Source organism: Leopardus geoffroyi, chromosome B2, assembly GCF_018350155.1.
Source record: "Leopardus geoffroyi isolate Oge1 chromosome B2, O.geoffroyi_Oge1_pat1.0, whole genome shotgun sequence".
NCBI classification, from domain to species: domain Eukaryota; kingdom Metazoa; phylum Chordata; class Mammalia; order Carnivora; family Felidae; genus Leopardus; species Leopardus geoffroyi.
In genome coordinates, this window is record NC_059332.1 from 43,466,390 (window position 1) to 43,493,010 (window position 26,621).

Consider the following 26,621-nt stretch of genomic DNA (forward strand, 5'->3'; position numbering starts at 1 on the left):
CCCATGTATGAAAGAAAATTTATTGATATTTATGAAACCCTGATCTGGTCTTTGATCCACCTCGGAGGTAGTCATCTTTGGGGTTTATCACTCCCTTGATTTTCTTTATAATACTATCAATTATTAGCTTCTTCAATATATTATTTAATTTTGCATGTTATTGAATCTCACATAAATGGTATCAGACTTCACTAACTCTTTAGCAACTGGTTGTTTGTTCTTTTAGAACTTGTAGTTGAGACATGACATACATACAGAAAAGTGTACATACACTTCATAAGTGTGCTGTCTGACAAATGAATATATCCATGTAACTTGCACTGAGATAGAGAAACAACATTCTCAGTGTCCCAGAAACCCCCTGTTGACCACCTTACAGTCACTACCCACTTTCTGCCTGGGGTAAACTATTGTGGCTTCTAACCTCGTACATTAGTTTTGCCTGGTTTTGAATTTTATATAAAGAGAATCCTACAAGACCCTCACTTCTGGCTTTTTCAGTCAACATTTTTATGACATTCACTCTTTAAAAAAAATTTTTTTTTAATTTAAATTCAAGTTAGTTAACATAAAGTGTAGTATTGGTTTCAGGAGTAGAACCCAACGATTCATGACTTACATATAACTCAGTGCTCATCCCAAAAGTGCCCTCCTTAATGCCCATCACCCATTTAGCCCATCCTTCCATCCACCTCCCCTCCAGCAACCCTCAGTTTGTTCTCTATATTTAAGAGTCTCTTATGGTTTGCCTCCGTCTTTGTTTTTATCTTATTTTTCCTTCCCTTCCCCTATGTTCATCGGTTGTGTTTCTTAAATTCTACATATGAGTGAAATCATATGCTATTTATCCTTCTCTGCCTGACTTATTTTGCTTAGCATAATACACTCTAGTTCCATCCATATTGTTGCAAATGGCAAGATTTCATTCTTTTTGATCACCAAGTAGTATTCTTTTGTGTGTGTGTGTGTGTGTGTGCATGTGCGTGCGTGTGTGTGCGTGCGTGTGCGTGTGTGTGTGTGTGTGTGTGTATATATACACACACATACCACATCTTTATCAATTCATCAGTCGATGGACAGACATCTGGGCTTTTTCCGTAGTTTGACTATTATTGATAGCACTGCTATAAACATTGGGGTGCATGTGCCCCTTCGAATCAGTATTTTTGTATCCTTTGGGAAAATACCTAGTAATGCAATTGCTGGGTCATAGGGTAGTTCTATTTTTAACTTTTTGAGGAACCTCCATACTGTTCTCCAGAGTGGCTGTATCAGTTTGCATTGCCACCAGCAGTGCAAAAGGGTTCCCCTTTCTTCACATCCTCGCCAACATCTGTTGTAGACTGAGTTGTCAATTTTAGCCATTCTGACAGGGTTGAGGTGGTGTCTCATTGTGGTTTTGATTTGTATTTCCCTGGTGATAAGTGATATTGAGCATCTTTTCACGTGTCTGTTAGCCATCTGATGTCTTCTTTGGAAAAGTGCCTATTCATGCCTTCTGCCCATTTCTTCACTGGATTATTTGTTTTTTTGGGTGTTGAGTTTGCTAAGTTCTTAGTAGATTTTGGATACTAACCCTTTATCTGATATGTCTTTTGTAAATATCTTCTTATATTCCATCAGCTGTCTTTTAGTTTTGTTGATTGTTTCCTTCGCTATGCAGAAGCTTCTTATCTTAGTGAGGTCCCAATAGTTCATTTTTGCTTTTGTTCCCCTTGCCTCTGGAGACATGTTTAGTTAGAAGTTGCCGTGGCCGAGATCAAAGAGGTTGCTGCCTGTCTTCTCCAGTAGGATTTTGATGGTTTCCTGTCTCATATTTAGTTCTTTCAGCCATTTTGAATTTATTTTTGTGTATGGTGTAGGAAAGTGGTCCAGTTTCATTCTTCTGCATGTTGTCCAGTTTCCCGAGGACCACTTGCTGAAGAGACTGACATTCATGTTTATTGTCACATGTAAGTGTGTTTCATTCATTCTCATTGCTCACAGTTCCACTGTGTCAATATATCATAATTTATCCTTTATTTTTTAATTAAAAAATTTTTTTTAATGTTTTCATTTATTTTTGAGACAGAGATAGAGCATGAGCAGGGGAGGGTCAGAGAGAGAGGGAGACACAGAATCTGAAGCAGGCTCCAGGCTCTGAGTCGTCAGCACAGAGCCCGACGCAGGGCTCAAACTCACGGACTGTGAGATCATGACCTGAGTTGAAGTCAGACGCTTAACCAACTGAGCCACCCAGGGGCCCCTGTAATTTATCCTTTCTACTGCTGATGCTTGTTCTGTAGTTTATTTTTCACTTGTTATGGAGAGTACTGCTATGATCATTCTCCTACATGTCTTTTCATATACAAGAAATTTTTTGTTTCAGCTCAATAGGAGGTTCCTCGGATTTCTCCATGATATCGTATGTTGCTATTCATTCGTTTTCACTGATGATAGTTTTGCATTGCATAAATATTCTACAATTTATTTATCTTTTTACTTCTGATGTTTCCAGTGCTGCTGTGAATATTCATATGCTCTAGGGAACATATGCACAGGTCTTTCCAGAGAATAATTTCCCAGCTGAAGCGCTGTAGGTCCTTTCCCCCAGTACACTCCTGAAAAACAATGGGCTCACTCATCCATTAAAAAAAATTAATTGTAAAAAATTGAGCTATAAATCCCATACCATAAAATTCTCCCTTTGAAAGTGTACAATTCAATGTTTTTTTGTGAAGTGCACAATTTAATATTGTGCAGTGATCACCACTGCCTAATTTCAGAACATTTTCATCATTCTATAAACATTTTTTAATGTTTATTTTTATTTTTGAGAGAGAGAGAGACAGAGTGTGAGTGGGGGAAGGGCAGAGAGAGAGAGAGGGAGACACAGAATCCAAAACAGGCTCCAGTCTCTGAGCTGTCAGCACAGAGCCCTATGCAGGGCTCAAACCCGGAACGGTGAGATCATGAGCTACACTGAAGTCGGCCGCTCAGCTGACTGAGCCACCCGGGCACCCTTCATCACTCTATAAAGAAACCCCATTCTCATTAGCAGTTACTCTCCTCAGACCAGTCCCTGGCGATCACTAATCTACTTTCTGTCTGTATTTTGGACTTCTGTAAAAATGGGAGCATACAATATGTGATCTTTTGTGTTTGACTTCTTTCACTTAGCATCATATTTCAAGTTTTATGACTGAATAATATTCCACTTAATGGATATTTATTTATCCATTAACCAGTCAACAGATACTTGAGTGGTTTCCCATTTTGGCTATTATGAACAATGCTGTTAGGAATATCTGTATACAAGTTTTTATGTAAACATATGTTTTCTTTTCTCTTAGGTGTCATTAGTTTGCTCTATGGTGCTATGTTTAACTTTTTAAGAAACTGCCAAATTGTTTTCCACAGTGACTGTACCATTTTACATCTCCACCATTAGTATATGAAAGTTTCAATCTCTCCATATCATCTTCAACACTTGTTATTTTCCAGTTTTCAAAAGGATAGCCATACATCCTAACAACCAATGATGTTGAGCATCTTTTCATGCGCTTATTGGCCATTTGCATTTCTTCTTTGGAGAAATATCTGTTCAGATCTTTGCCCACTTTTCAGGTGGATTGTTTGCCTTTTTCTAAGTCATGAGGGTTCTTTATATATTCTAGAATCTAGACCCTCATTAGTTATATGATCTGTAAATATTGGAAACATGGGGAGAAGATCAGAAGACAGATGGAGGGGAGCAGCCATGGAATTTCTCTCCTTCTCCCTCAGCCTCAGGAATTGTCTCTGGCAGTTGCTATATGGCCTCTGTGGCTCCATATTACACCAAATGACTCTTCCTTCTGTGGTTCCTGGATCTGCAGAGTTGTCCCACCATGCTTCTGGCTCCTAGATTTCTGAGTTCTGATAACAAAACCCACTCCTTTCATTCTTATGTTCTTGGGTTGAGAGTGACTCCGCCTGTTGCTAACCTTGGGACTCTTTTGTATTCCCTGTTGACTTCTCAGCTCTTCCATAGCTCTAAATACCTTTTTTTTTTGAAATTTAGTTCAAAAAAATTTCAAAATTAAAATTTTGAAATTTCAATATAATATTGAAATTGAATTATTTTTTAATATTAATTGTTTTATTGAAATTAGTTATCATAAGGTGATCTTTTTTAAAATTTAAATCCAGGTTAGTTAACATATAGTGTAATCATAATTTCAGGAATAGAAGTTAATGATTCATCACTTACATGTATAACACCCAGTGCTCATCCCAACAAGTGCCCTCCTTAATGCCCCTCACCACCTTAGTCCTTCCCCTCACCCTACACCCTGCCAGCAACCCTCAATTTGTTCTCTGTATTTAAGAATCTCTTATGGTTTGTCTCCCTCTCCGTTTTTATATTATATTTGCTTCCCTTCCCTTATGTTCATCTGTTTTGTATCTCAAATTCCACATATGTGTGAAATCATATAATATTTGTCTTTTTCTGCCTGACTTATTTTGCTTAGCAAATACTTAAGTTCCATCCACATTTCTGCAAATGGCAAGATTTCATTCTTTTTGATCGCCAATATTTCATTGTGTGTATATATATATATAATATATATATAAATATATATACACATATATATTTCATTGTATATATATATTTCATTATATATATTATATATATTTCATTATATATATATTATATATTATATACATACAGCACATATTCTTTATCCATTCATCAGTCGATGGACATTTGGGCTCTTTCCATACTTTGGGTATTGTCGATAGAGCTGCTATAAACATTGGGGTGCATGTGCCCCTTCGAATCAAGATTCTTGTATACTTTGGATAAATACCTACTAGTGAAATTGTTGGGTTGTAGGGTAGTTTTATTTTTAATATTTTGAGGAACTTTCATACTGTTTTCCAGAGTGGCGGTACCAGTTTGCATTCCCACCAACAGTGCAAAAGTGTTCCTCTTTCTCTCATCCTCGCCAACATCTGTTGTTGCCTGAGTTGTTAATTTTAGTCTCTAAATACCTTTTTTGAATTCCTTCTGTTAAAAAAAAAACAATACCTGGAAATGTTTCTGTTTTCTGTCATTGGACTTGACTGATAAAATGTTAACATTTTTCATTCTATGTTTAAATAGTTGCCAAGGATGCAACTATTTTCAGCGTATTGTAATGATTGCAACTTAAAAATAAAACCTATATACATCGTTCTTTCAGATGTATTTAGTGCAAGCTAAAACCATACTGATTTGAGACCACCTACATCCATTGCAAAATACATGAACAAGATCTTATCGGTCAAAAGTTTTATATTGTTTCCATTCATTTCACAGAATGTGTCTTAATGTAACATATTTTTATGCTTTAAGGTCTTTTTAAAAAACATAAGAGACTCTTAAAAACTGGGAACAAACTGAGGGTTGATGGGGGGTGGGAGGGAGGGGAGGGTGGGTGATGGGTATTGAGGAGGGCACCTGTTGGGATGAGCACTGGGTGTTGTATGGAAACCAATTTGACAATAAATTCCATATTAAAAAAAAGAAAGAAAGAAAAAAAGCTATTAAAAATTTTTTTAGTAAAATAAATAAATAAATAAAAATTTTAAGTTCATTTTACTTATTTTGAGAGAGAGAAAGAGATAGCAAGCAAGCACAGGAGGGCACAGAGAGAGAATTCCAAGCAGGCTCCGCATTGTCAGTGCAGACAGAGCCTGACACGGGACTCAGTCCCATGAACCATGAGATCATGACCTGGACCCAAATCAAGAGTCAGAGGCTCAACTGACGGAGCCACCCAGGTGCCCCTAAAGTCTTTGTTTTTTAAGTTCATTTATTTTATTTTTGAGAGAGAGAGCATGAGTAGGGGGGCAGAGAGAGAGAATCCTAAGCAGGCTCCATGCTGTCAGCACAGAGCCCAACGTGGGGCTCAATCTCACAAACCATGAGATCAGGACCTGAGCCGAAATCAAGAGTCAGTTGCTTAAATGACTGAGCCGAACCGGCGCCCCTACGCATTAAAGTCTTCTATTAGTCATGCTAGACTATTTCTCAGAAGCAAAAATAGGTATGTTAATTGAAATTGCAAATTGTTAAGCTTTCTAGGTCCACAATTTCTAACTGTTAAAATACTTCTTCTAGCTTGAATTGTGGCAATATTATCACCATACTATACACTTGCTGAAAACAGCATGCATTATAATTTTTAAGAAATAATTATTGAGGGGCGTCTGGGTGGCTCAGTCGGTTGAGCGTCCGACTTCAGCTCAGTGATCTCAATGATCTCGCAGCTTGTGAGTTCGAGCCCTGTGTCGGGCTCTGTGCTGACAGCTCAGAGCCTGGAGCCTGTTTCAGATTCTGTGTCTCCCTCTCTCTCTGTCCCAACCCACTTGCATTCTGTCTCTGTCTCTCTCAAAAATAAATAAATATTAAAAAAAAAATTAAAAAAAAGAAATAATTATTGAACGTGAAAGTTACACCTTTTTTGGGAAATGCTATCTCTTAAGGAGTTGAGTGAAGTGATGCTTTTGGCATCTCGATAATGGAGGTTCTGGGTGCCAGCTTTTTATGAGATTTTTTTATGCCATGGGGCAAAGCACAATAGGAAGGGAAGGTGGCCAGGAGGTATCCTTTCTTTTATAAAGGGGAAAACGGAAATGTGGAGAGAAAAAGGGAGGGAGGGAGGGAGGTCACTTTTAGGAAGGGGTATACATGACTTTGGGGGTTTGGAAATTCTTTTTTTTCTTAATGCTCATTTATTTATTTTAGAGAGGCAAGGGAAGGGCATAGAGAGAGGGAGACACGGAATCCGAAGCAAGCTCCAGGCTCTGAGCGGTCAGTACAGAGCCCGATGCGGGGCTTGAACTCACGAGCTGTGAGATCATGACATGAGCTGAAGTCAGACACTCAACCAGCTGAGCCACCCAGGCACCATCAGGAGTTGGAAATTCTTAAAACTGTATGTTCCCTTGGAAAGTTTTCATGTCCTATAGGGATACATGTAACCCAGCATTATGTGGGAAATTATTTTGGTGCAATAGCAGCCTCTAAGAACACTAAGACAAGCTATTTGCCACTGAACAAAAGGCTTACAGACCACATTAAGATTCTTGAATCACAGTTTATTGAATTAATTGAAAACAGAAGAGGAAGCAAGGGAATAGAGATGGTATAGATTAATACACTTAGGATACAATGCAAACAGGGTGGAAGGAGTATACTACTTAAATTCTGAATTATGCAAAGTTCATATGTCCTGTCTTTTTCTCTGATGTATTCAAACTTGCCCTGATGATGTGGATACAAGCCAGAGCTGAGGTTTGTGCAAGACTGCTCTACAGAAGGAAGGTGCCTAGAACCAATATACATATATTTTACGGTACATCTGGCCACAGTTGTAGCTTGCCAGTTAGATTGAGGAGTGAGGAGTGGCCACAGAGTTATTGGGAGGAGGACACATGGGCCAGAATTGTTGTCAATAACAGGATACCAATTTAAGACCTTATGAATATTGAGTACCTCATGTATATTTAGTATATCATGAATATTTAATACTCTTCATCCTTCTATCCCCTCCAATGGATGTTAGGCACACATATGTTCTCCTTCCTTTATGTCTAACATGTCTCATAAGCTACTGGCTTCTATATTTAGTTTTGTTTGTCATCCTTATTTGTTTCTCTCCTTTCCTAAAACAGAATGAATATTCTTTTTTTTTTTTTTTTTTTTAATTTTTTTTCAACGTTTATCCATTTTTGGGACAGAGAGAGACAGAGCATGAACGGGGGAGGGGCAGAGAGAGAGGGAGACACAGAATCGGAAACAGGCTCCAGGCTCTGAGCCATCAGCCCAGAGCCCGACGCGGGGCTCGAACTCACGGACCGCGAGATCGTGACCTGGCTGATGTCGGACACTTAACCGACTGCGCCACCCAGGCGCCCCCAGAATGAATATTCTTAAATGCCATAGCAGACCGGAACACCTGGGTGGCTCAGTCGTAAAGCGTCTGACTCTTGGTTTCGGCTCCGGTCATGAAATCGCGGCTTTGTGGGTTCAAGTCCCACATCGGGTTCTGCGCTGGCACTGCAGGGCCTGCTTGGCATTCTCTCTCTCTCTCTCTCTCTCTCTCTCTCTCTCACTCTCTCTCTGTCTCTACCCCACTTGCACTGTCTCTGTCTCTCTTAAAATAAATAAATAAACTTAAAAAAAATACTATTGCAGACCACATCGTAACGGGTTTGAAGACTACCACCATAGCATAAGTGCTGAGATACTGATCCCTGAGCACTCAGGGCACAGCATGGGTTGAAGTGGCTGAAGCTATGCTCCCTTGCCTCCCAGCACAAGCCTCTCATTTCTTTATTCCAGTAAAACATACACAATATTATCTTTTCCTATGCGTTTTATAGCTGGGGTAGATACTTCGGTGCAGAATTGCCAAGTTGCAGAGCATATACAGTTTCAACTTTACTAACTCTTGCCAAACTATTATCCCAAATCTTTTTCCCCAATTCACAGTCTCAGTAAAATGTAAGAAAGTTCCCAGTGCTCTACGGTCTCCTCAATATTTCATATGGCAATGCGAAGGATGGACTGAGATTGAGATGAGAATGAATGGAGGCAAGAAGACAAGTTAGGGGTCTACTGCAGTTGAGATTCAAGATGGTAGAGGCCTGAATGAATGCAGTGGTACTGGAGATGAAAAGAAAAGAGGTAGGAATCATATTAAGGAAGTAGCATTAACAGAATTACAGACTAAAAGTGGAAAATGATGGAGAAGATTAGTTTATCCTAATACCCAAGTTACTGCCTAAGGGGGGGATATTCATTCATTCAATCAACTGATATACATATTGGTCACACACCATATGTTAGGCCTTATGGTAGCTGCAGGGGCTATCAAGGGCTGCCGTATTATATACCACGCCAGGGAACTCTGTTCACATTGTGTGCACATAGACTAGACTAGGGATGGTATTTCTGGGACTTTTTCAGTGGTGTGGTTCCAGATTTCTTGTGAATCTGACACACAGAGTGCCTGCCATTATGGAACCCGCAATCCTGTGTGCGGTGATACTATAACCTAAGATAAAGAAAAAAATAAGTGCTGTGTCCTGTGTCTCCTTTTCTGCTTGAGACAATAGCTGAGTATATTGGACATATTGACTTTGAGGGATTTATGGATTAAATCTTCAGGTGGAAGTTTCTGTGAGGCCATAGGACACGTTGGTCTGGAGCCCTTGTTCACAGTTTCATAGGGAGTTAGTTAAAAAGACGTCTCGGGGCACTTCCCATTTTGCAGCTCTACTCTCTCTTCTAAGATGTGCTGAGAAGAAATATGGTTCAAATATGGTCCTGTTGCTCTGCTCCTGGAAGGGAGTTCAAAGGGAAGAGACCAGTCTCCAATCCAATATAAACCTTCTGAAAGTTTTTTCTTTCGGTGGCTCCAAGTTGCATACTCTCCAACTGAGAAGTTCAAAAAATTGAGCACCTAATTAAAATGATCAGGGCCACGTAGGTTTTTCACATAACACAACAGTTTCAAGGGTGAAGTGAATGAATTAAAACTAATTTTTCTTTCATATACGTCTAATACAAATTACTGATGAATTCTTTTGACTTTATGTAAAAATTGCTTTTAATGTCTATTTATTTTTGAGAGACAGAGTGCAAACAGGGGAGGAATGGAGAGAGAGGGAGACACAGAATCTGAAGCAGGCTCCAGGCTCTGAGCTATCAGCACAAAGCCCTACAGGAGTCTCGAACCCAAGAACTACGAGATCATGACCTGAGCTGAAGTTGGACGCTTAACCGACTGAGCCACCTTGGCGCCCCTAGACTTTAATTTATTTAGATATATGCCTCCCTTCTTTCTTTAAGTGACAAGTGCAAAGCAACCTTCCAACTATTTTTCTTCTGGTTTTATAATTTTTAACACTGGCAGTAAGAAATAGTCTACAGAAAGTTTGGCTTTGAACTGAATGCTTTTGCCAGACCTTTGCCTGGAGGGAACTGTTACGATTGAGTTTATAAATGCTTGCAAAACAAAGTTAAAAATTGAAAGACTTAATACTTTGAATTTTCAAGGTTAACGCTAAGATGAGTTGTAGTTCTTATATAATATACTTCTAACCATTCTCTCCTTATTAATATATTTTTTACAATTCAACTTTTATCAGAGATGCCTTTGAAAAAAGACATTTATTTTTGTATGAACCAAATACTATCAGCATTAGAACAGCCAAGATTAAATCTTGAATGACAATATATAGTAAGTTGTATACCTCAAGTAGTTTCCATTTTTGCAGTCATGGGCACACCATAATAATACACTTCAACAAGGATCAATAGCAAGTGAAGCAAGTTAAAAATGGAAAACAGACATCTTCAGTGAAACAACTCGATGCAACCCACATTTTCAGCAATCTTGGAGAAGAATGAGCTTCACACTAAGCATATCCGATGAAGAGCTAGAACATTTCATCCATTTCTTTCTTATTGGACGATAATTAAACTGGTGTCACCCCCTAGGATTTTAGATTTGTGGATTAGCCAGGTACGTATAAATCTGGACTAAATGTTGAGGCCAAAATCCTAGTTAAGACTTACTAGGAAGAGCCAAGTAAGGAGTTTGATTTGAAGGCATGCGAAAGATCTCTCTTTCAGAACACCTAAGAATCAACATGTTATGGTTAAGCCTCATACCTGGCCACCAGAAACTACAGAGGTTTTACTCAGGAGACGGAAATAAATATGTTCTCTGGGCAAAGATGTGAATTAACAGAAAGAGCGCTGTATTGACAGAAGATAGAACACAAGGCAAATAAGCTTTGTGGGGTTTTTGTTGTTGTTGTTGCCTTACTTTTTTTTCCCACTCGGGTAAAGGTTTACTTTTGTAGTGGCACGAATAGAGATTCTCTCTTATAAAACTCTTGTAAAGATTTAATAATCTATTTAATTTATTACAAGGATCTAAGTAACTTAACACCATAGGTAGACTTATGGAAATAAAAGGTAATAGGGTTCTAAGTGCATTATGTTTTATATTTTATCTAAATAAAATATATTATTTAAACATATGTATTTAAATAACATATTTTATTTAAATAGAATTGGAGGTAGTTCTTCAAAAATGGAGTTGGAAGCTGGCAAGGAGAAATATTCGAAAGGCCCGGATCCAGGGTACCTGGGTGGCTCAGTTGGTTGAGTGTCTGACTCTTGATCTCAGTTCAGGTCTTGATCTCAGTGTCCTTGCATTGGGCTCCAAACTGAATGTGAAGCCTACTTAAAAACAAAGAAACAAACAAACAAAGGCCCAGATCCATTTTCACAGAGCAGGTGAAAAAGGATGAATTTGCACCTGAGAGACGGTAAGTTGATAACGGCACATCTAGGGAAGAAAAATGATCTGGAAGAAAAATAGTGCCTTCCAGAAATGTGATTAAGGAACAGATCCTACCCCCCAAAAAAGATAATTCAGTGGAATCATTTGAAGTCAAAAGAGATAAAAGAATCATTGTGTATAGAACTTGATCATGGCTGGGGGGAAAAAGAAAGTATTTTCGGAGTATGAAATCCTGGGGAGCCACACGCTTGAGATGCTAACCTAAAGCTGGCCCCACCTAAGGGACTGCAGCTGACGGCTCTAGACTGGACTCTTGCTATTTTTTTCTCTTCTCTTTTTCCTACCTCTCTAGTTTTTAATTTGAATTTCTTACACTTTGCAAATGATCTTTGTACTTTGTGAGATAGACTGGAAATACTATGATTTGCATTTCTTTTTTTTGTTTAATGTTTATTTATTTTTGAGACAGAGACAGAGCATGAGCAGGGGAGGGGCAGAGAGAGAGGGAGACACAGAGTCTGAAACGGGCTCCAGGCTCTGAGCTGTCAGCACAGAGCCCGACGCGGGGCTTGAACTCATGAACTGTGAGACCGTGACCTGAGCCGAAGTCGGACGCTTGACTGACTGAGCCACCCAGGTGCCCCTATGATTTGCATTTCTTACCCTGACGACAGGGTGTGGAAAAGGGACAAATGGTACAGGCCACCAACCCAAAGTCTAAACTGAAACTGGGCAGTGGGAACAGAATTGGACAGTCACCTTCCTCGGTGCCTTGAAGGTCATAGGCAAGCACGTCAAAAAAGAATGGTTATATTACCATGGAACCTGTAATTTTAAGGTGTTCCTAGATGTTTCATCACAGATCTCTGTAAACTTTACATACAATATTCCACTACCTCTGCTGCAGCCACTGAACAATTGCCAGCACCAAAATATCCAAGGGCTGATTCGGGAAAATTAGTTTTATTTCTCTGACCCCTGGGTAATAAATGAGACTCTTTTTTAGAAATTATGTTGGTCTCTTCCAGTGAATAGGGTGTTGTTTTGTGGGTTGGTATTGTAATCAGATACAATACATGCTACTTTAGTCAATGACATTCCTGAAAAGCAATTAGACAGGTGCTCCATAAATGTGGTTCTGGAAGATCATGTGGCAAGGGTCAGCCTTTTTATGCCAATGCCGTACTCTCTTATAAATGCCCCAAAAGGGCCCGTGGGAATGCTAACTAGAACAACACGGGAAGATTGCTGATGCTAAGCCCTCCACTACAAACATTTCGACTGTTGTTACAGGCATGCGAGTTATTATAGGTCCACTGACAAAGGGAAAAAATTGAGTGAGCTTAAAACAGATCATATAGCATTTCACTATAAAAAATTAAAATGGAAAAATATGTCAGAAAGCTTTGGGATCACTTAAATTATTAAGCTAACTGTCTTAAAAGTCTATGTAGGACTTGTGAAAATATTATATACCAGAAAATTCTTGGTAAGCTCGTTTATGTTTCTTGTGTAATCATCTGCAAAACAGATGGACTAAGCCTCTTAAAGTCTTCACTAATTTTTTCATGTTCACATTACATGGAGGTTCCTTTACTCTTTTCTCATCTGCGCAGTTTCTCATCTGCTCTGAAGGGCAATGGAAGATACCAATTTACAGACATGTGTAAGACAATGGTTCTTAAAGAGCTCGTGGAAAAGCACTAACTCCTCATTCTTTTCTCTCTGTTTTGCCACATGCAAAATTCTTAAGTGGAAAAAAATTAGCCTAATTGATGAACATTTTGTACAGAAAAGAATAAGTTAAAGAAAACCTTTTTCACTTGAAAAAAATCTAATCCAGACCTCATACATACTGCATATACATTCTTTAATATGTACTCCTTTCCTCTGTCCAATTCCACCAGGGTGCTGCCTCCCTTTTATTTTAGGATTGGTGAACGTCTTCTGCAAAAAAATAGATATTAAATATTTTAGGCTTTGCAGGCCATACAATCTTTGCCGCAGCTACATAATTCTGCTGTTTTAGGTGAAAGCAGCTACAGACAGATACAAAAGCAGATGAATATAGCTGGGTTCCAATGCAACTTTACTGGTGGGCACTGACATTTGAACTTCATATCGTTTCCACATAATGTTATTCTTTTATTTTCCCCCAACTATTTGTCAATGCAAAAATCATTCATAACTTGTGGGTTATACAAAAATAGGTGTCGGGCCAGATTTGGCCTACAGGCTGTAGTATATAGTAAGACAATTCCGAGTCTAGCGCAGGGCTGTTTTTTAAGGGCTGGGTAGCTTTCACTCAATCACAATCCAGAGGAAAGCTCTCTAACGATGGTTCTGTTTACAAAGTTTTCCCATATGACACATTCAAAACTTTATGGATCAACAATATGTCCATGGTTTTCTATTGTATGTCTGAAAGTTTGTCCCACTTTATTAGATGGTCCATTGAAAACCATTTGAAGATCTTGCAATGACTTTTTTTTACTTTTCATCAAGAAAAAGTATATTTAAAATAATGCATAAGGGTTATAAGATGAAGCCTGACTGTAGGGAACATGGGCTCTGTTCCTGGTTTGAATTCAGTTCTTTGACCAGATAAATGAGTTGACTGTTTCACATCTCATTGAGTCTGAAAAGTCAGAATTCGCAGGTGTTGTTACTAAAGAGTTACATTAAATACTGAAGGAGACGAAGGGGAAAAAGGTGCCTGTGTCTTCCGGAGTACCCACATTTTCAGAAAAAAAAAGTATGTTCTTTTGTATGCCATAACATACAATGGAAAACATGAATATTTCTGAATAGGAATAGGAATCTAGTGAGTAACCCGCTCTGAATATTTTGGAGGAGAAGAAAATCTAAACCCAAGAGTGAGATCATGTGAACTATAGCAGAAAATACACATAAGAAAAATTTCATGGTTTTCCTATGGGCCTGCTATTACCAAGAGAGGTTCGGTTTAGGGGTCTGTAAAAATGTTTTCTTCCTTTAAGTATCATGCTCTGAGCCAAGACATCATGAGTTCCAGGCTCAGTCAGTTCCAGCTGAAAGTGTGAATGTTCAGCAAGAGGATATTTTTGAAAGGAGACTGAAAATCTGCTGTGCCAGATACCTGAAACGATGTTAGGGTATTCAGTGGAAAATTTCATTTCCACATTATAAATAACTGTAGGATATTTTAAGGGATCCAAGACTAGTAACTTCCAAGGGCTGCTTATATTAGTTCCACTGAAATGTGAAATGGAGGGAAGATGCCCAAGGAAGGCTATAAAGCTAAATTACCAGACATGATTAATTAAAATAAATAATTCACCATTGATTAAATTGCCCTTAAAATCCCCAGTCAGGGTACCTGACCACTGAGGCCTCCATATTTTACTACTCACCAAGTAAAACAAAGAAAGGAACGAACAGAGATGGAGAAAGAGAGGAAAATTCCCCAACATGATTAGTTAAATTCAAACTTCCCTAGAGTCTTTTATTCAAAAAGCCCATCTGGTCGCCTCTATTTGAAATACCGGCTTAGCGTCTTCCAATGTTCTGGGAGTTCCCTACTCCATGGATTTCCGGGAGGAGGACAGTCCCAGAGAAGGCTGCATATCACCTATCATGGTAGTTAATGAATTTGTACCTCCCTTTGACTACGGAAATAATACAGTTCCTGTAACTTTTCCCCTCAAAACCAAAGTCAGACATCTCTATTAAGACAGTGCTACAACATGCCCCAAATAAAACCTTCCCGCTAAAGGGCAACCAAACCAAATCAAACCAAACGAAAATAAAGCTAGCAAGCCCGGGCGCGCGCGCGCGTGTGTACCGACGAGTGTCAGTGTGTGCCTGTGCGACAGTGTGTGTCCGAGTGTACGTGAGTGGGTGTGCAAGGTAGAGGAGAGTAATGGACGTACTCTGGTCTCTCTCTTTTCGGAGGGGTAACGGCCGCTAGCTGCTGGGGAAGACTGGACCCTGTGCGCGCACGCGGCGCGGCGGTGCCCGGGGTTAGAGCTCTCCCCTGTGACGGAAAAGATAATTAAACATCGCACGCGCAGGAGACCGCTCAGTTCCTCGCTGCGCGTCCAGTTCAGCGCAAGAAGTGGGTTCTCTCGAACCCTCTCCGCGCCGGGGGTGGGGCCCGGAGGCCTTGCAGGCCAGGGGCGAGGAGTCGGTCAGGGAGGGGGTGTCATCGCGGGTGATGCAGAATGTGTCACCGGGCCGTGGGATGGCCGAGGAGGCGGGAGGGGCGCGGCGAGGAGGCTCGCGTCTGTGGGGGGATTTGGGGGAGAGGCGGGAACGTGGAGAGAAAACCGCGCACGAGGGAGGCGTGGAATAGTGAATGGAGGAAGAGAAGGTAACAATGCAGCCCGGGAGAGGAAGGGAGGAGCAGCGTCCCCTGAACCCCGTCCTTACCCCCGGGAGGGCCCACGCCTAACCGACCACCTCGAGCCCCCCACCTCCGCTCCAGCTGTTGGAGGCCCCTCTATCGTCGGCGCATCTCTTTAAAGGGGAATCCTCGTGTCCCAGACACATTACCATAGCCCTCCACGTTCCCTTTGCTCTTGAACTGGTCTCCACAGTCCGTGATGGGCACCAGGTCCCCTCTTGAGTGCCCACACCCCCTCGAAGCCTTGCCAGGCCCCTTCAAAGGCGCAGACCCCGTGCTCCCGCTCAGCAAGTGGACGCAAGGCTTTAAAAACCGGGAGGGAGGGTCGTGACAGGTCGCTACCAGGGTGACACAGGCGTTTGCGCTGAGTGAGCAGTAAAAACGTCAATTAATGGGCACGTGAATTGTTTTAAATCAGATGGGGTGGGGGGGGGGAAGAGTGATGACTCAACCGTCTTTCTTCCTTAATACTCAAGAGGGGGAAGCGTTATCATTTTTCATTTATTTTATAAAATCACTTACTGTGGCGTCAGCTACCCTATTACGAATCTTTGAAACTTGGCAACTAGGACTGTTTTTGCAAACACGTTTTCAGGCTTTGGGAGGTTTAAAGGAGTTTGACAGTAAGCAAGGAACGTAGCAATACACAACCAGGAGGGGAAATGGCCCTCTGTCCCCTTTTTGGGGGTGTAAGAGCCTCAAGCGGATTTCCCGGCTTCCGCGGGCGCCGCACATTGTTTTATTTGTTTTGAAGGTTCCGAGTTTGAGGCTGGTCGGAGACACCCACGTGCTTCTGACTCTCATCAGCGTAATGATCGCCTTAGCCAGAGTCGTGTCTATATAAACCACAAAAACCTAATCATTAGAAATCCCAGCCTCCAAAAACCACATTTTAGGTAAAACTGCCGCTTTTTTTCCGTGCTCCTTCATCCTCTCGACCGCAACTTTTTGGGGGATCCAAAGTCGCTTTTTTAACCCACATTGGGAAATAAATACATAAATAAATAGCCAATGAAGCATTTTGGATATTTTATTTTGTATTTTTATCTTTTGCCCCCCCCCCTCCCCCAGGGAGTGGTGGGGAAGAAAGTTAAGGCGTTAGTCTTAGTTTTAGATGCAGAATAGACTTAATACAAAATTGCAATTTACGGAAAACTGCTGGGGTTTTTCCCCAGCAAGGTTTTTTGCAACTTATTTTAATCATCCAACTGACAGTTTTCCAGTCGTTAAAAATAAACCTCATCCTTGTTCTCTAGGAACGACAAGTTTGAATATAGAAGGAAAAAGTGTCCAGCCACGCACTTGAGTTTCTAAAAACTATTTGACAAGTGTCCCCTCTACCCCAATTTTCTGTGTCACTTAAGACTAAAAGGCACCCAAACCCTGCAAAATCATTTTTTCCCTGGGAGCCGCTCCGGCAGAGGTGGGGGGTGGGGTGGGGGAAGGGTGAAGAGTGCCGAGAAGTCAGCACAGACGCTCAAGAATTTTCCTTCCTCCTCTCCTGAAGTTACAACGAAAAATAACGACAGTCAGTTCAGCCGGCCGCTCTGGCGTCTCCGCTTCAACTTCGTGCGACCAAGAGGGGGTTCCTGGTCCTGGGTCGGGGGAGAAGCTAGAGGACGCGATCAGGCGAGATTCCCCTCGACCAGGGCCGCCTCTCCGGCTTCGGAAGCTGCGCGCTGCGTACGGGGGCTCCTGCTCTTCGCCGGCGGGCGGCGGCAGCGGCTGCGATTCGCAGGCTCGAGATCCGTTGCCCCGAGATCCGCTGCCCGCGACTTACCTCCTGGCACCTCGACGAGCGAGGGTCAGGGGAGCTTTGCAAATAGCAGGAGCGAGTGGATGGATGCAAGGAGGTGGCCGTAAGAAGGCCAGAAGAGGAAAAAGGAAAGGAAGGAGACGAGCCGGGGAGCCGGGGTGGCAGCCGCCGCGGGAGGAAACTGAGCGTGCGGCCGGCGCGGGGGGAGCGGAGGCCGCCGCGGAGGAGGCGGCGGCGGCAGCAGCGCGGGAGGGCGGGCGGGCGGCGCGGACGCCTGCAGCTGGGTTGCTGCGCGCGCGGCGCGTCGGTGGCGGGGAGCGCGCGGCTATGCTTGCCCCGGGGCTGGACTACTGAATCCACTCCGTTCCACCGCTGGACTCGACCTGGGAGGGGGCGCCAGCGCACCCAGGACGCGGTGCCCCAAGGGACCCCACTCCACGCTGCAAACTGAAGCCCCCTGCCTCCCCAGGCCACACACATCCCCGCGCCCTTTCTCAGCTGCCACCGCGGGCGTTCCAAAAGCTTCGGCAAGATCTGCACCTCCCGGGTCTCCCAACCCGCCAACCCGACTGCTCTGCATCGCCACCGCTGGCCCCCGTCAGACTCCTCCCGGCAGTCGGCTTCATCGAACTTGATTTCTCACCTCCTCGGCCCCATCACCTCCATCCCCTTTCCCCCCGTCTCGCCTCCACCCCCCCAATTTCCTCCTCCTCGCCCCTCATTTCCACCCTCCTCCCCCTCCCCCGGCCACTTCGCTAACTTGTGGCTGTTGTGATGCGTATTCCCGTAGATCCGAGCACCAGCCGGCGCTTCAGCCCTCCCTCCAGCAGCCTGCAGCCCGGCAAGATGAGCGACGTGAGCCCGGTGGTGGCTGCGCAACAACAGCAGCAGCAGCAGCAGCAGCAGCAGCAACAGCAACAGCAGCAGCAGCAACAACAGCAGCAGGAGGCGGCGGCGGCGGCGGCGGCGGCGGCGGCAGCGGCGGCCGCCGTGCCCCGGTTGCGGCCGCCGCACGACAACCGCACCATGGTGGAGATCATCGCTGACCACCCGGCCGAGCTCGTCCGCACCGACAGCCCCAACTTCCTGTGCTCTGTGCTGCCCTCGCACTGGCGATGCAACAAGACCCTGCCCGTGGCCTTCAAGGTAAGCTGCGGCCACCCCCCGCCCCCGGCCGAGCGCCGCGGGACCTGCCGGCCGGCGTCCCCATACCCGCGGGTCTCGGGGCCCGGACAACCTCTGAGTCCTCCTACCTTGGTGGCTCTGACCCGAGAGACCCCCGACTGGCTCTCCTCCTCCGGATCCCTCGGCGGGCTCCGGGCGCATGACCCCGCTCAGATCCTTCCCTCACCCACCTGTGCCGGCAGCCACCACCTTGGCCCTTGACCCCCTTATCCTTTCATTACCCCTCGTTCTAACGACTCCTCTGAGCCGTCTCCCCTCCTCGTAGGAGCCCCTAGGTGCCCACTCTTGGCGCCGCCACCCCGGCTTATTCCACTCCGCCCCCATTCCCCAGGGGTGAGGAGCCCCGGCCTCCTCCCACGGGACTCCCGAGTCCACCGAGCTGGGCAGCCCACACTCCCGACACCGTGGGCTGCCCGCGCCGCCCTCCCCGGGGTCCCGCGCGCCACTACCCTGTCCTGTCCCAGCCGGACGCCCCTCCGCCCGGCTTGGCGCCCCCTTCTCTAACCCGCGTGAGCCTCAGCGGCCACGGCCCCTCCCGGACTCGTGGGCCAGTGTTCCTGGGGTGCCGGCGCCGGGCGTTCGCGTCCGGGGCGGGGCGCCGGGTGCCGGCTGCAGCGCGTGGGCCGCATGACCGGTGTCCAAGAGGGTCCCTGGCGAACCTAGGGACTCTGGGAGCGAGTGAGGGGGAGGCAGGACGGGGGCGTTTGCTCGGCTCGCAGACCCGCGCCAGTTCCCGTTACCGGGAGGAAGGCGGGGCCGCCAGGGTCGCCGCGCGCCCCGAGGCGGGAGAGCCCCGGAGTCCCGCGCGCTGGACCCTCGAGTGCGGGGAGGAGGCCAATGGAGGGGGCGGGGGCTCGGGCCGCCTCTGGGAGTCTGGACCCAGTTCCCCGCCTCGCCCCACCTGGGAGGGATGAGGGAAACCCGTGAAATGCCTTTGGCTCGCTCGCTTGGAAAACGGAGGTGAAAGTTTGCGGATTTCTCCTACTGGTACTTTTAAAGGACCTAAATCTCAAAGGGCCCTTCTGTTTCTGAAAGGTCGTGGGAGGCTCCGGCGGGTGGCCAGGGCGCGGAGGAGCGACCCCCGAGGCCTGAGAGCGCTCCCGGGGCGCCCGCGGCCTCCTCCGCCCGCCCCGCCGACCCGTTAGTTGGAGGGCGGGTGTCTGCAGCCAGAGCGGCAGGCAGCGGCTAGGCAGGTTGGGGGTGCAGGGTCCGAAGCCTCTCGCAGCAGTCGGATGGTTCTCCATGAGGCGGTCTAGGTTTTCCGGGACGGCCTTCGCCAGGGGGAGACGCGGAGCCCCCAGGGCCCGGCACGCACCGGGTTGATGGGGAAACGGTGAAACCGGGCAGTCCACACTCGCGGGACTGGACGCCCGAGATGGAGGGGGCGGTGAGCCAGACAGGGAGGAGAGCACTCCCAGGAAGACGCTTCCGGCCCTGTCTAGCCTCTGAACTTGTGAAGGTGGGCCTGGGTCCCTGGGTTTTGAGATCTGTGGAGATCAGGGTAAGCAAGGCCTGGGGGGCCGGGGGTAGTGAGGAATCGTGCCAGCCCCGCCAAACTGTGCACCCTAGGGCCAAACTCCCACAGGCCACTGGCAGTTCCCAGTTGTGGATCACCCCCCTCCCGCCGCCGCCCCACGCACCAATTCAAGATTCCGTGTGTGGGTGGGGTGGAAAGGAAGAGGAGTCCAGGTCAATTAGAGCTGGTTATCTAGATGGGTCTTACATCAGAACAGAAATCAGAATGAATTGTTAAGGAAAGGGGATGTTGCATTCTGGGGCAAGTTTCATTTTGCAGTTGGTTCAAGAAATTGTGTGTGTGTGTTTACCGTTCCATTTCTCCCTTTATAAACCACCCATTTTGTAGGTTAATGTTTTCCTCCTTGAAATATGAAAAGCTCAGAATGTATGTGAATTGTAGAAATTCGAATTTCCATAACAAGAGATGTCTTTTACAACATTCATCGTCCACAGGCCCAGAATGTTCTAATTCGCCTTAAGCGAAGAGTGGAAATTTGTTTCCACCTCCCCCCCCCCCCCCCCCCCCCCCCCGCCAACCCCCTAAAAACACAAACAAAAAACCTGGATGAAAACAGCAAGTACAAATAAGTAGATATTTTGTCCCTAAATGCCACGTCAGGCATTCAAAATCAAGATATATGAAAATAGATGGGTAGGTACTTACATTTTAAAAAATATCGTTTAGGTGTTAATGGTATTCTACATTCCGTTTTTTCTGCTAAACATGTTTAATGTATAACTGTCTTGAACTATTTTCCTACATTTATGGTCCTGAGTTGATTTTGAGCCTTGGTATTTTGGATAGAAAGATCTTCTTGGTAGAACGCAATGAATTTGCATGGAACTTGACAGAATGCAATGTCGTTTGAGCTATTCTCAGATATTTTGGTTATTTTTAGGTTTTCTCAAATTACCACCGTTTAAAAATGATTTTGAAAATAAATTGTTTTCTTTGCTACTAATCATCCTATTGTTAATTACAGAGCAGTTTTACTTCTGACCTGTAAGCAAAACCATAGATTATACATGACCATATTAAATTGAGTATTTTAATTCGTATTGATTGAAAAATAAATTGAGTTAACTTAAGACATAATTCGCTGTGTTCTCCAACCTCCATACCTGTATTTAACAAAATTTAGACAGAGGGTGATGTCTGAGATCCACTCAGTATACAAGTTTTGTCTCTGCTGAGAAAGATGTGTAGAGATTTGGAACATCCAGATTTTGACATTTTTTATTGTTTTCATCCGAATGTTAGTAAAAACGATCTCCCTTCACCTTTCTTTTGAGATAAAAGCCTGAGATCAGTAGACTTTCCACACCCTTGTAACGTAATCAAATACATCTGCAATGAAGAAATAATATGAAGAAGTCTCAGTTTTAAAAGTGGTGACCGCAATTTGGCTATCATATTTAGCGCTGTGTACAAAGTTATTGTGTTGTTGGGTAGATAGTAGGTAGGTAAATATACCTAAAAAACACATACAGAACTTAATTGTTGAGAAATCTGGTATTCCAATTAATATATATATATATATATTGAGCCCATATTTTATATCTGTGACACTGAACTCAGCACTATAGAGAATCAGAAATGAGTTCAGTACATGGTATTTTGATGCGTTAATTTAAAATGATGCTTCAAAATGAAATTGACAGTGTATTATATTAAGACATAAGTAACAGATTAGTGTCGTTCATCTGATCTTGTTTTGGGATTATGCAAGAATACGTAATGATTTGTTTATATGCAGCATGTAAAACTGCAAAGACAACTAGTATGTTTTAAAATATGCAAAGTTGTTTATTCGTATTATATTTTTAACAAAGTTCTGCAGTTTTGTAATGTTCAGTCCTTCCAGGTGTCAAGGAAATGGAAATAAATATTTTTAACATTTCTTTCAGGTGTATCTCACTGAACGCTTAAAATAGTTAAGGGATACTATTAGAGGATCCCATGCCCTTTCTGTCCTAGATAATTCTAGCGACCAAAAAAAAGAAAAAAAGAAAAAAAAAAGTTTGCAAATTCAGTTCATTAGCTAATGGTCTGGTAGAAATAGTGGAGAGAACATGTCAGCCTTACATCCAGTAGCACCCTTACAGTCAGAGGTCTGTCAGCATTTCCACCATGAAGCCTGGTGTTCAGGGTTTATAACTCAGTTGCTTTAAATAGCTTCAAGCTGAAACACTATGCAGAAATTTTAAGTCCAGATGTATATTTTAAAACTAAGAGTGGTGCAAGGCTATTGTGCTGTTTTAAGTTAGGGAACACTGGGCTGTATACTTACCAGTATCATATGTTTTTCTGGCAACGTTAAAGAAAGAAAACACATTTTTAGTTATATGATCTATTGCTCACAGTTAATTCTATATGTTTAATGATAACCTTTCAGTATTTGTCATAAGTAGAGTTTCAAAATGATGGAGCAATTTCTATTTGAAAATAATTTTTTTCAACCTCGTTGGCCATTTTTCTCTTCAAAAACAAGTATGCAACTAATAAATATTTGACATCAGGGAGTTGTATTTTCCTAAGGTATATAATGGTTAGGCTTTCTGTTTGTGTCTTTATGAATGTGATTATACCTAAACAAAGGAGAACAGATTATTAAATCTTTTAAAACGTGGTTAAGTCAACTATGCATTATTAAGTAGAATTATGTAAATTATGATAGATTTCAAGTTGTGTGAGGACAGATGCATTTCTTGTGTTCTGCCTTTAGATGCAATATGAATTAAAGTTTAAAATTTTAGGACTGAATATATAAAAGGTAATTGAAACAAATAATTTTAGGTGGAAAATACATTTTTAAAAAATTTTAAGGAAACTTCTATTTGGAAACAGGCATGGTTAAGATATCTTTCATTATTTTCTCCCCTTTAGCATTGCTGTTTGTCTCCTTTCAAAATGCCAGAACATTCATTGTTAGATGATCCAAACCAGTTTGAAACATGGCCCATAAATTCCTAGCTTGTACTGATATAATTTCCATCAAATTTTTCTTTGACATATATTTTTTAAATTATGAAATGGTATTTTATATTGCATTTATTTTTTCTCTACAATTCAGTCAGGTTTTCCTGAATTCTAGGTTAAATTCTAAATATTCACTATAACATTTGTGAAACGTTTTACTAGTTTAAAGTTATCTTTAAATAATTGCCATAAGAATTAAAGATTTCCATTTTGCAATTGCTCCCTTACAGCTTTTGATTCCAAAGAAAGATTTGATCAGACTTTATCTTGAAAAATAATTATATTTCAATTTTGCTGCAGGTACAATGTGCCAAATGATATTGGTCTGTTAAGAGCAATTGATTGGTTAAAACTAGACTTCTGTCCATGGAAATGTCATAGGCAATTTTAATTTCCATGCAAAAATACCACAAAAACAATTTTAAGGGCCTGAGGTAATTCTCTATTGCTGCTTTTTTAGGGTAATTCACAGATTTAGTCATAAGGAGTCTCATATAAAATTTCAGTAGCTTCTGGAGTTAAGTATCCTTTTACTTTATTTTGTACCAGCTTCATATCATATGGTTTAAATGCTAGTTATAGTGAGGTGTGCTAAATAAAGGAACTTTTTTCTCTGTTCTAAAATGTCAGGACACAAAATTACTTCCCTCTTCTCCCTGAAGTTTCTTGAATTTGTAGACTTTATATTTTAAAAACACCTAGAAATGTAATTGTCAAGATTTCATCACAAACTGTTCTTTGCAGAACGGATCTTTTGTGTTGGGTAGTATGGAAACAAATTTTAATGTGTGCTTACTCCTAACCAGTTAAAGAGCGATTTTTGACTGCTCTCTACCCCTTAAAATGTTTTCCATTGCTTGGGTTTGGTACAGATGAAATGTGTAAAAATTTCTTGATTCTTTTGGTTTTCTTTTAGATAAACACAGTTGAGAATCTCTAAGGGAAACTTTTTAGCTTCAGAGATCTACTTTTTCTTTTAAAACCCTCTGACATATAATTATACTTCTGATTGATATAAAGTCAAATACAGTACTCCCTCCCTCTTTTCTTTCCTCAGAAAAACATTAGGCATCAGATTTGGTAGAGTGAATCGTAGAAAAACCCCCAATATATTTAGCCATTAAAACAGAGTTCAGCCATAACAGGAAAAGTTGTCACCACATTGTTGTGAGCATTTCATTTTTAGGCCAAGTTCTAAGCCTCATAGAAGACTCACACAATCTGTGATTACCTTTTTGTTTTGTTATTAAGTGGAATACGTAAAACATACCAATATTTAACGTGGTCATTATTTTGCTTAAGCAAAATAATGGATTTTGTGGATTTGTGTATTTCACTCTTAGGGATATTTTCTTTCATATTTTTCCATATTGAATCAATTTTCCTTTTCTTCTAAGTAAAAAAAAGTCCATTATGTTAAAAATATGCAGTAAAATAATAATGTCCCAGAACTCTTGAAAATCTTTATATTGGGGCAGATTTCTTTCTTTCTTTTTTTTTAAATTTAGCCAGACAGAAGTGAAACCCATCAGCAGCCATCTTCTATCTCTCAACAACACCAAAAACAAAAAAAAAACAAACAAAAAACCAAACACAACACACAAGACAAACGTTTCAGGACATGAAGTAGAGAATTACATGTCCAATTGAATGCTTTCGGGATGCTTATAAGTGAAAGCCCATGTTTAGCACACAGCAGACTTGGAACTGAAGTTAGCCTCCTCATTTTACAAAAAGAACATCATTACAATTACACTCTACTTATATAGTATATTCTATATTATGTAGACTTGAAAATATTATTTCTAATTTATATTGGAAAACTGTGGTTCCTGGAGATGAAATTATTTGTGTGACATCATAGCAGATGTATAAGAGAGGTGAGAAAAAAGAGCGGCCTCTTGATTTTAGGTGCATTCATTTTTTTCCGAGCAGTACAAACCTTTCTGCCTTCCTTAGTATGCTTACTGGTTCCATATTTACTTTGACATCAAAAGCCACACAGCAGGTGCTAAAACGCAATATGCTGAGTGTAAAAAATGTCAAACTTTCAGATGAATAGTGGCCAAACATGATCAGTTGTTTCAGTGTCTTCAAATGTTCACATTTTTGGCCTTGTGAATTCTAAAAAATTGAAAAGCATATTGTGTCCAGTAGGAGTACAGCATTACCTCTATTCTATAGCCCCTTGAGACATTAGATCAAGCGTGCAAGGAGGAAATCATGTCCTCGAGGGACTGGCCCCTGACCTGGGAGATTTCTCAGACTGAACAGAGTAACCAGGATGATAGTCAGCAATTCCCTCTTCTCTAGGACAGAAAAAGTTGTCAGAAAACTAGTTTGATTGCAAGAGCATGTTGCTGTTACTGGGAGATGCTGACTCAGCCTTTAACTGGTTCTCTCTCTTAGAGTGTTAGCTGGGAGCCTCACAGACTATTTGCTGTGGGAGGTGGTGCCCTTCATGGAGCTCTTTCATCAGCTTCTTTCAAAAGAATTTACCAAACACTTACTACGTGCCAGGTGATGTTTGGGCACTGGGCATTTGGTGGTGACCAAGACTGATGAAGGCCCTTCCCTCATGTAGTTTCCAGTGTATAATCTGGTTTCCTAGGAGTGAGTCTCACCGCTTTGGTCTAGTATATCACAAGGATTAGGTAGATCACTAATATATGTACATGGAAATGAGGATCATTTGAGTGCAGCGGGGTGCTGTGGAAGTGGGCTTTAGAGGGAAGGCTATAGGATTTTAAGTTGAATAACGAAGTGTTAAAGAGGGAATGGAATTGAGAAACAGCCTAAGAGAAAAGCAAGGGCAAAAAATATATATATATATAGACAACTTTCTTGCGTGGTTGGTTGTTTGCCTGGCCAGAATAGAGGCTGTGTAGGAGAGGAGGACTGGGATGGGGGTCATGGGTGGGGAGAACTCAGCCCTAAAGCATAGTTACGGTGTCTGTTTTATCACACTATAAAAAAGTTGCTTTAATGAGAGTATTTACAAATTGCATTGGGAGCATGGAATTAAATGCTTAGGTTTGCCTTGTGGAAATCTCGACAAAGGAGAGGGCCAGCACGAGGCGCAGGAGGGTCAGTGGGATATTTGCCAGACGGGCGAGTGCACATGGGTGTTATTATCAGAGACTGGTGGGCTACCTTAGCTGGAGCCATTGCCTAGTAACCACAAGGGCATCTGGAAGCTGAATGAGGAAGAGGCGGAAATCATCTGAATGTAGGATCCTGGAAGTTAGTGGAGAGAAAGGATATTATCGAGGGGCAGGGGGTGGGTAATGGATCAAGAATAGTGTGTTTATGTGACAGTGCAGCCTGTGCAGCCTGTCTCCCCCAGTGGCATTCCCTTACCAGGCTTCTTGTTAAACAGGGGCGCCCGTTTGCGAGTCAGCTGACCTTGGTTGCCAGTGTGATCCCTAGCCCTGGAGCGGTGCAAATGTTTATTGACCTCAAAGACCG

General features: G+C 42.7%; 1 protein-coding gene across 9 annotated transcripts in view; it reads left to right on the forward strand.

Annotated features, from left to right (window-relative positions):
- RUNX2 (RUNX family transcription factor 2) overlaps window positions 1-26,621 on the forward strand; it is a 281,233-nt gene that overhangs the window by 77,172 nt on the left and 177,440 nt on the right. For all 9 annotated transcript variants that reach the window (XR_006717237.1, XM_045498433.1, XM_045498434.1 and 6 more), the window contains exon 3: window positions 18,261-18,616. Coding sequence is in view for 8 of the 9 variants with exons in the window: in XM_045498433.1 (XP_045354389.1) it covers window positions 18,261-18,616 (356 nt within the window). In the remaining variant the exon portion in view is untranslated. The remainder of the gene's footprint in view (window positions 1-18,260; window positions 18,617-26,621) is intronic.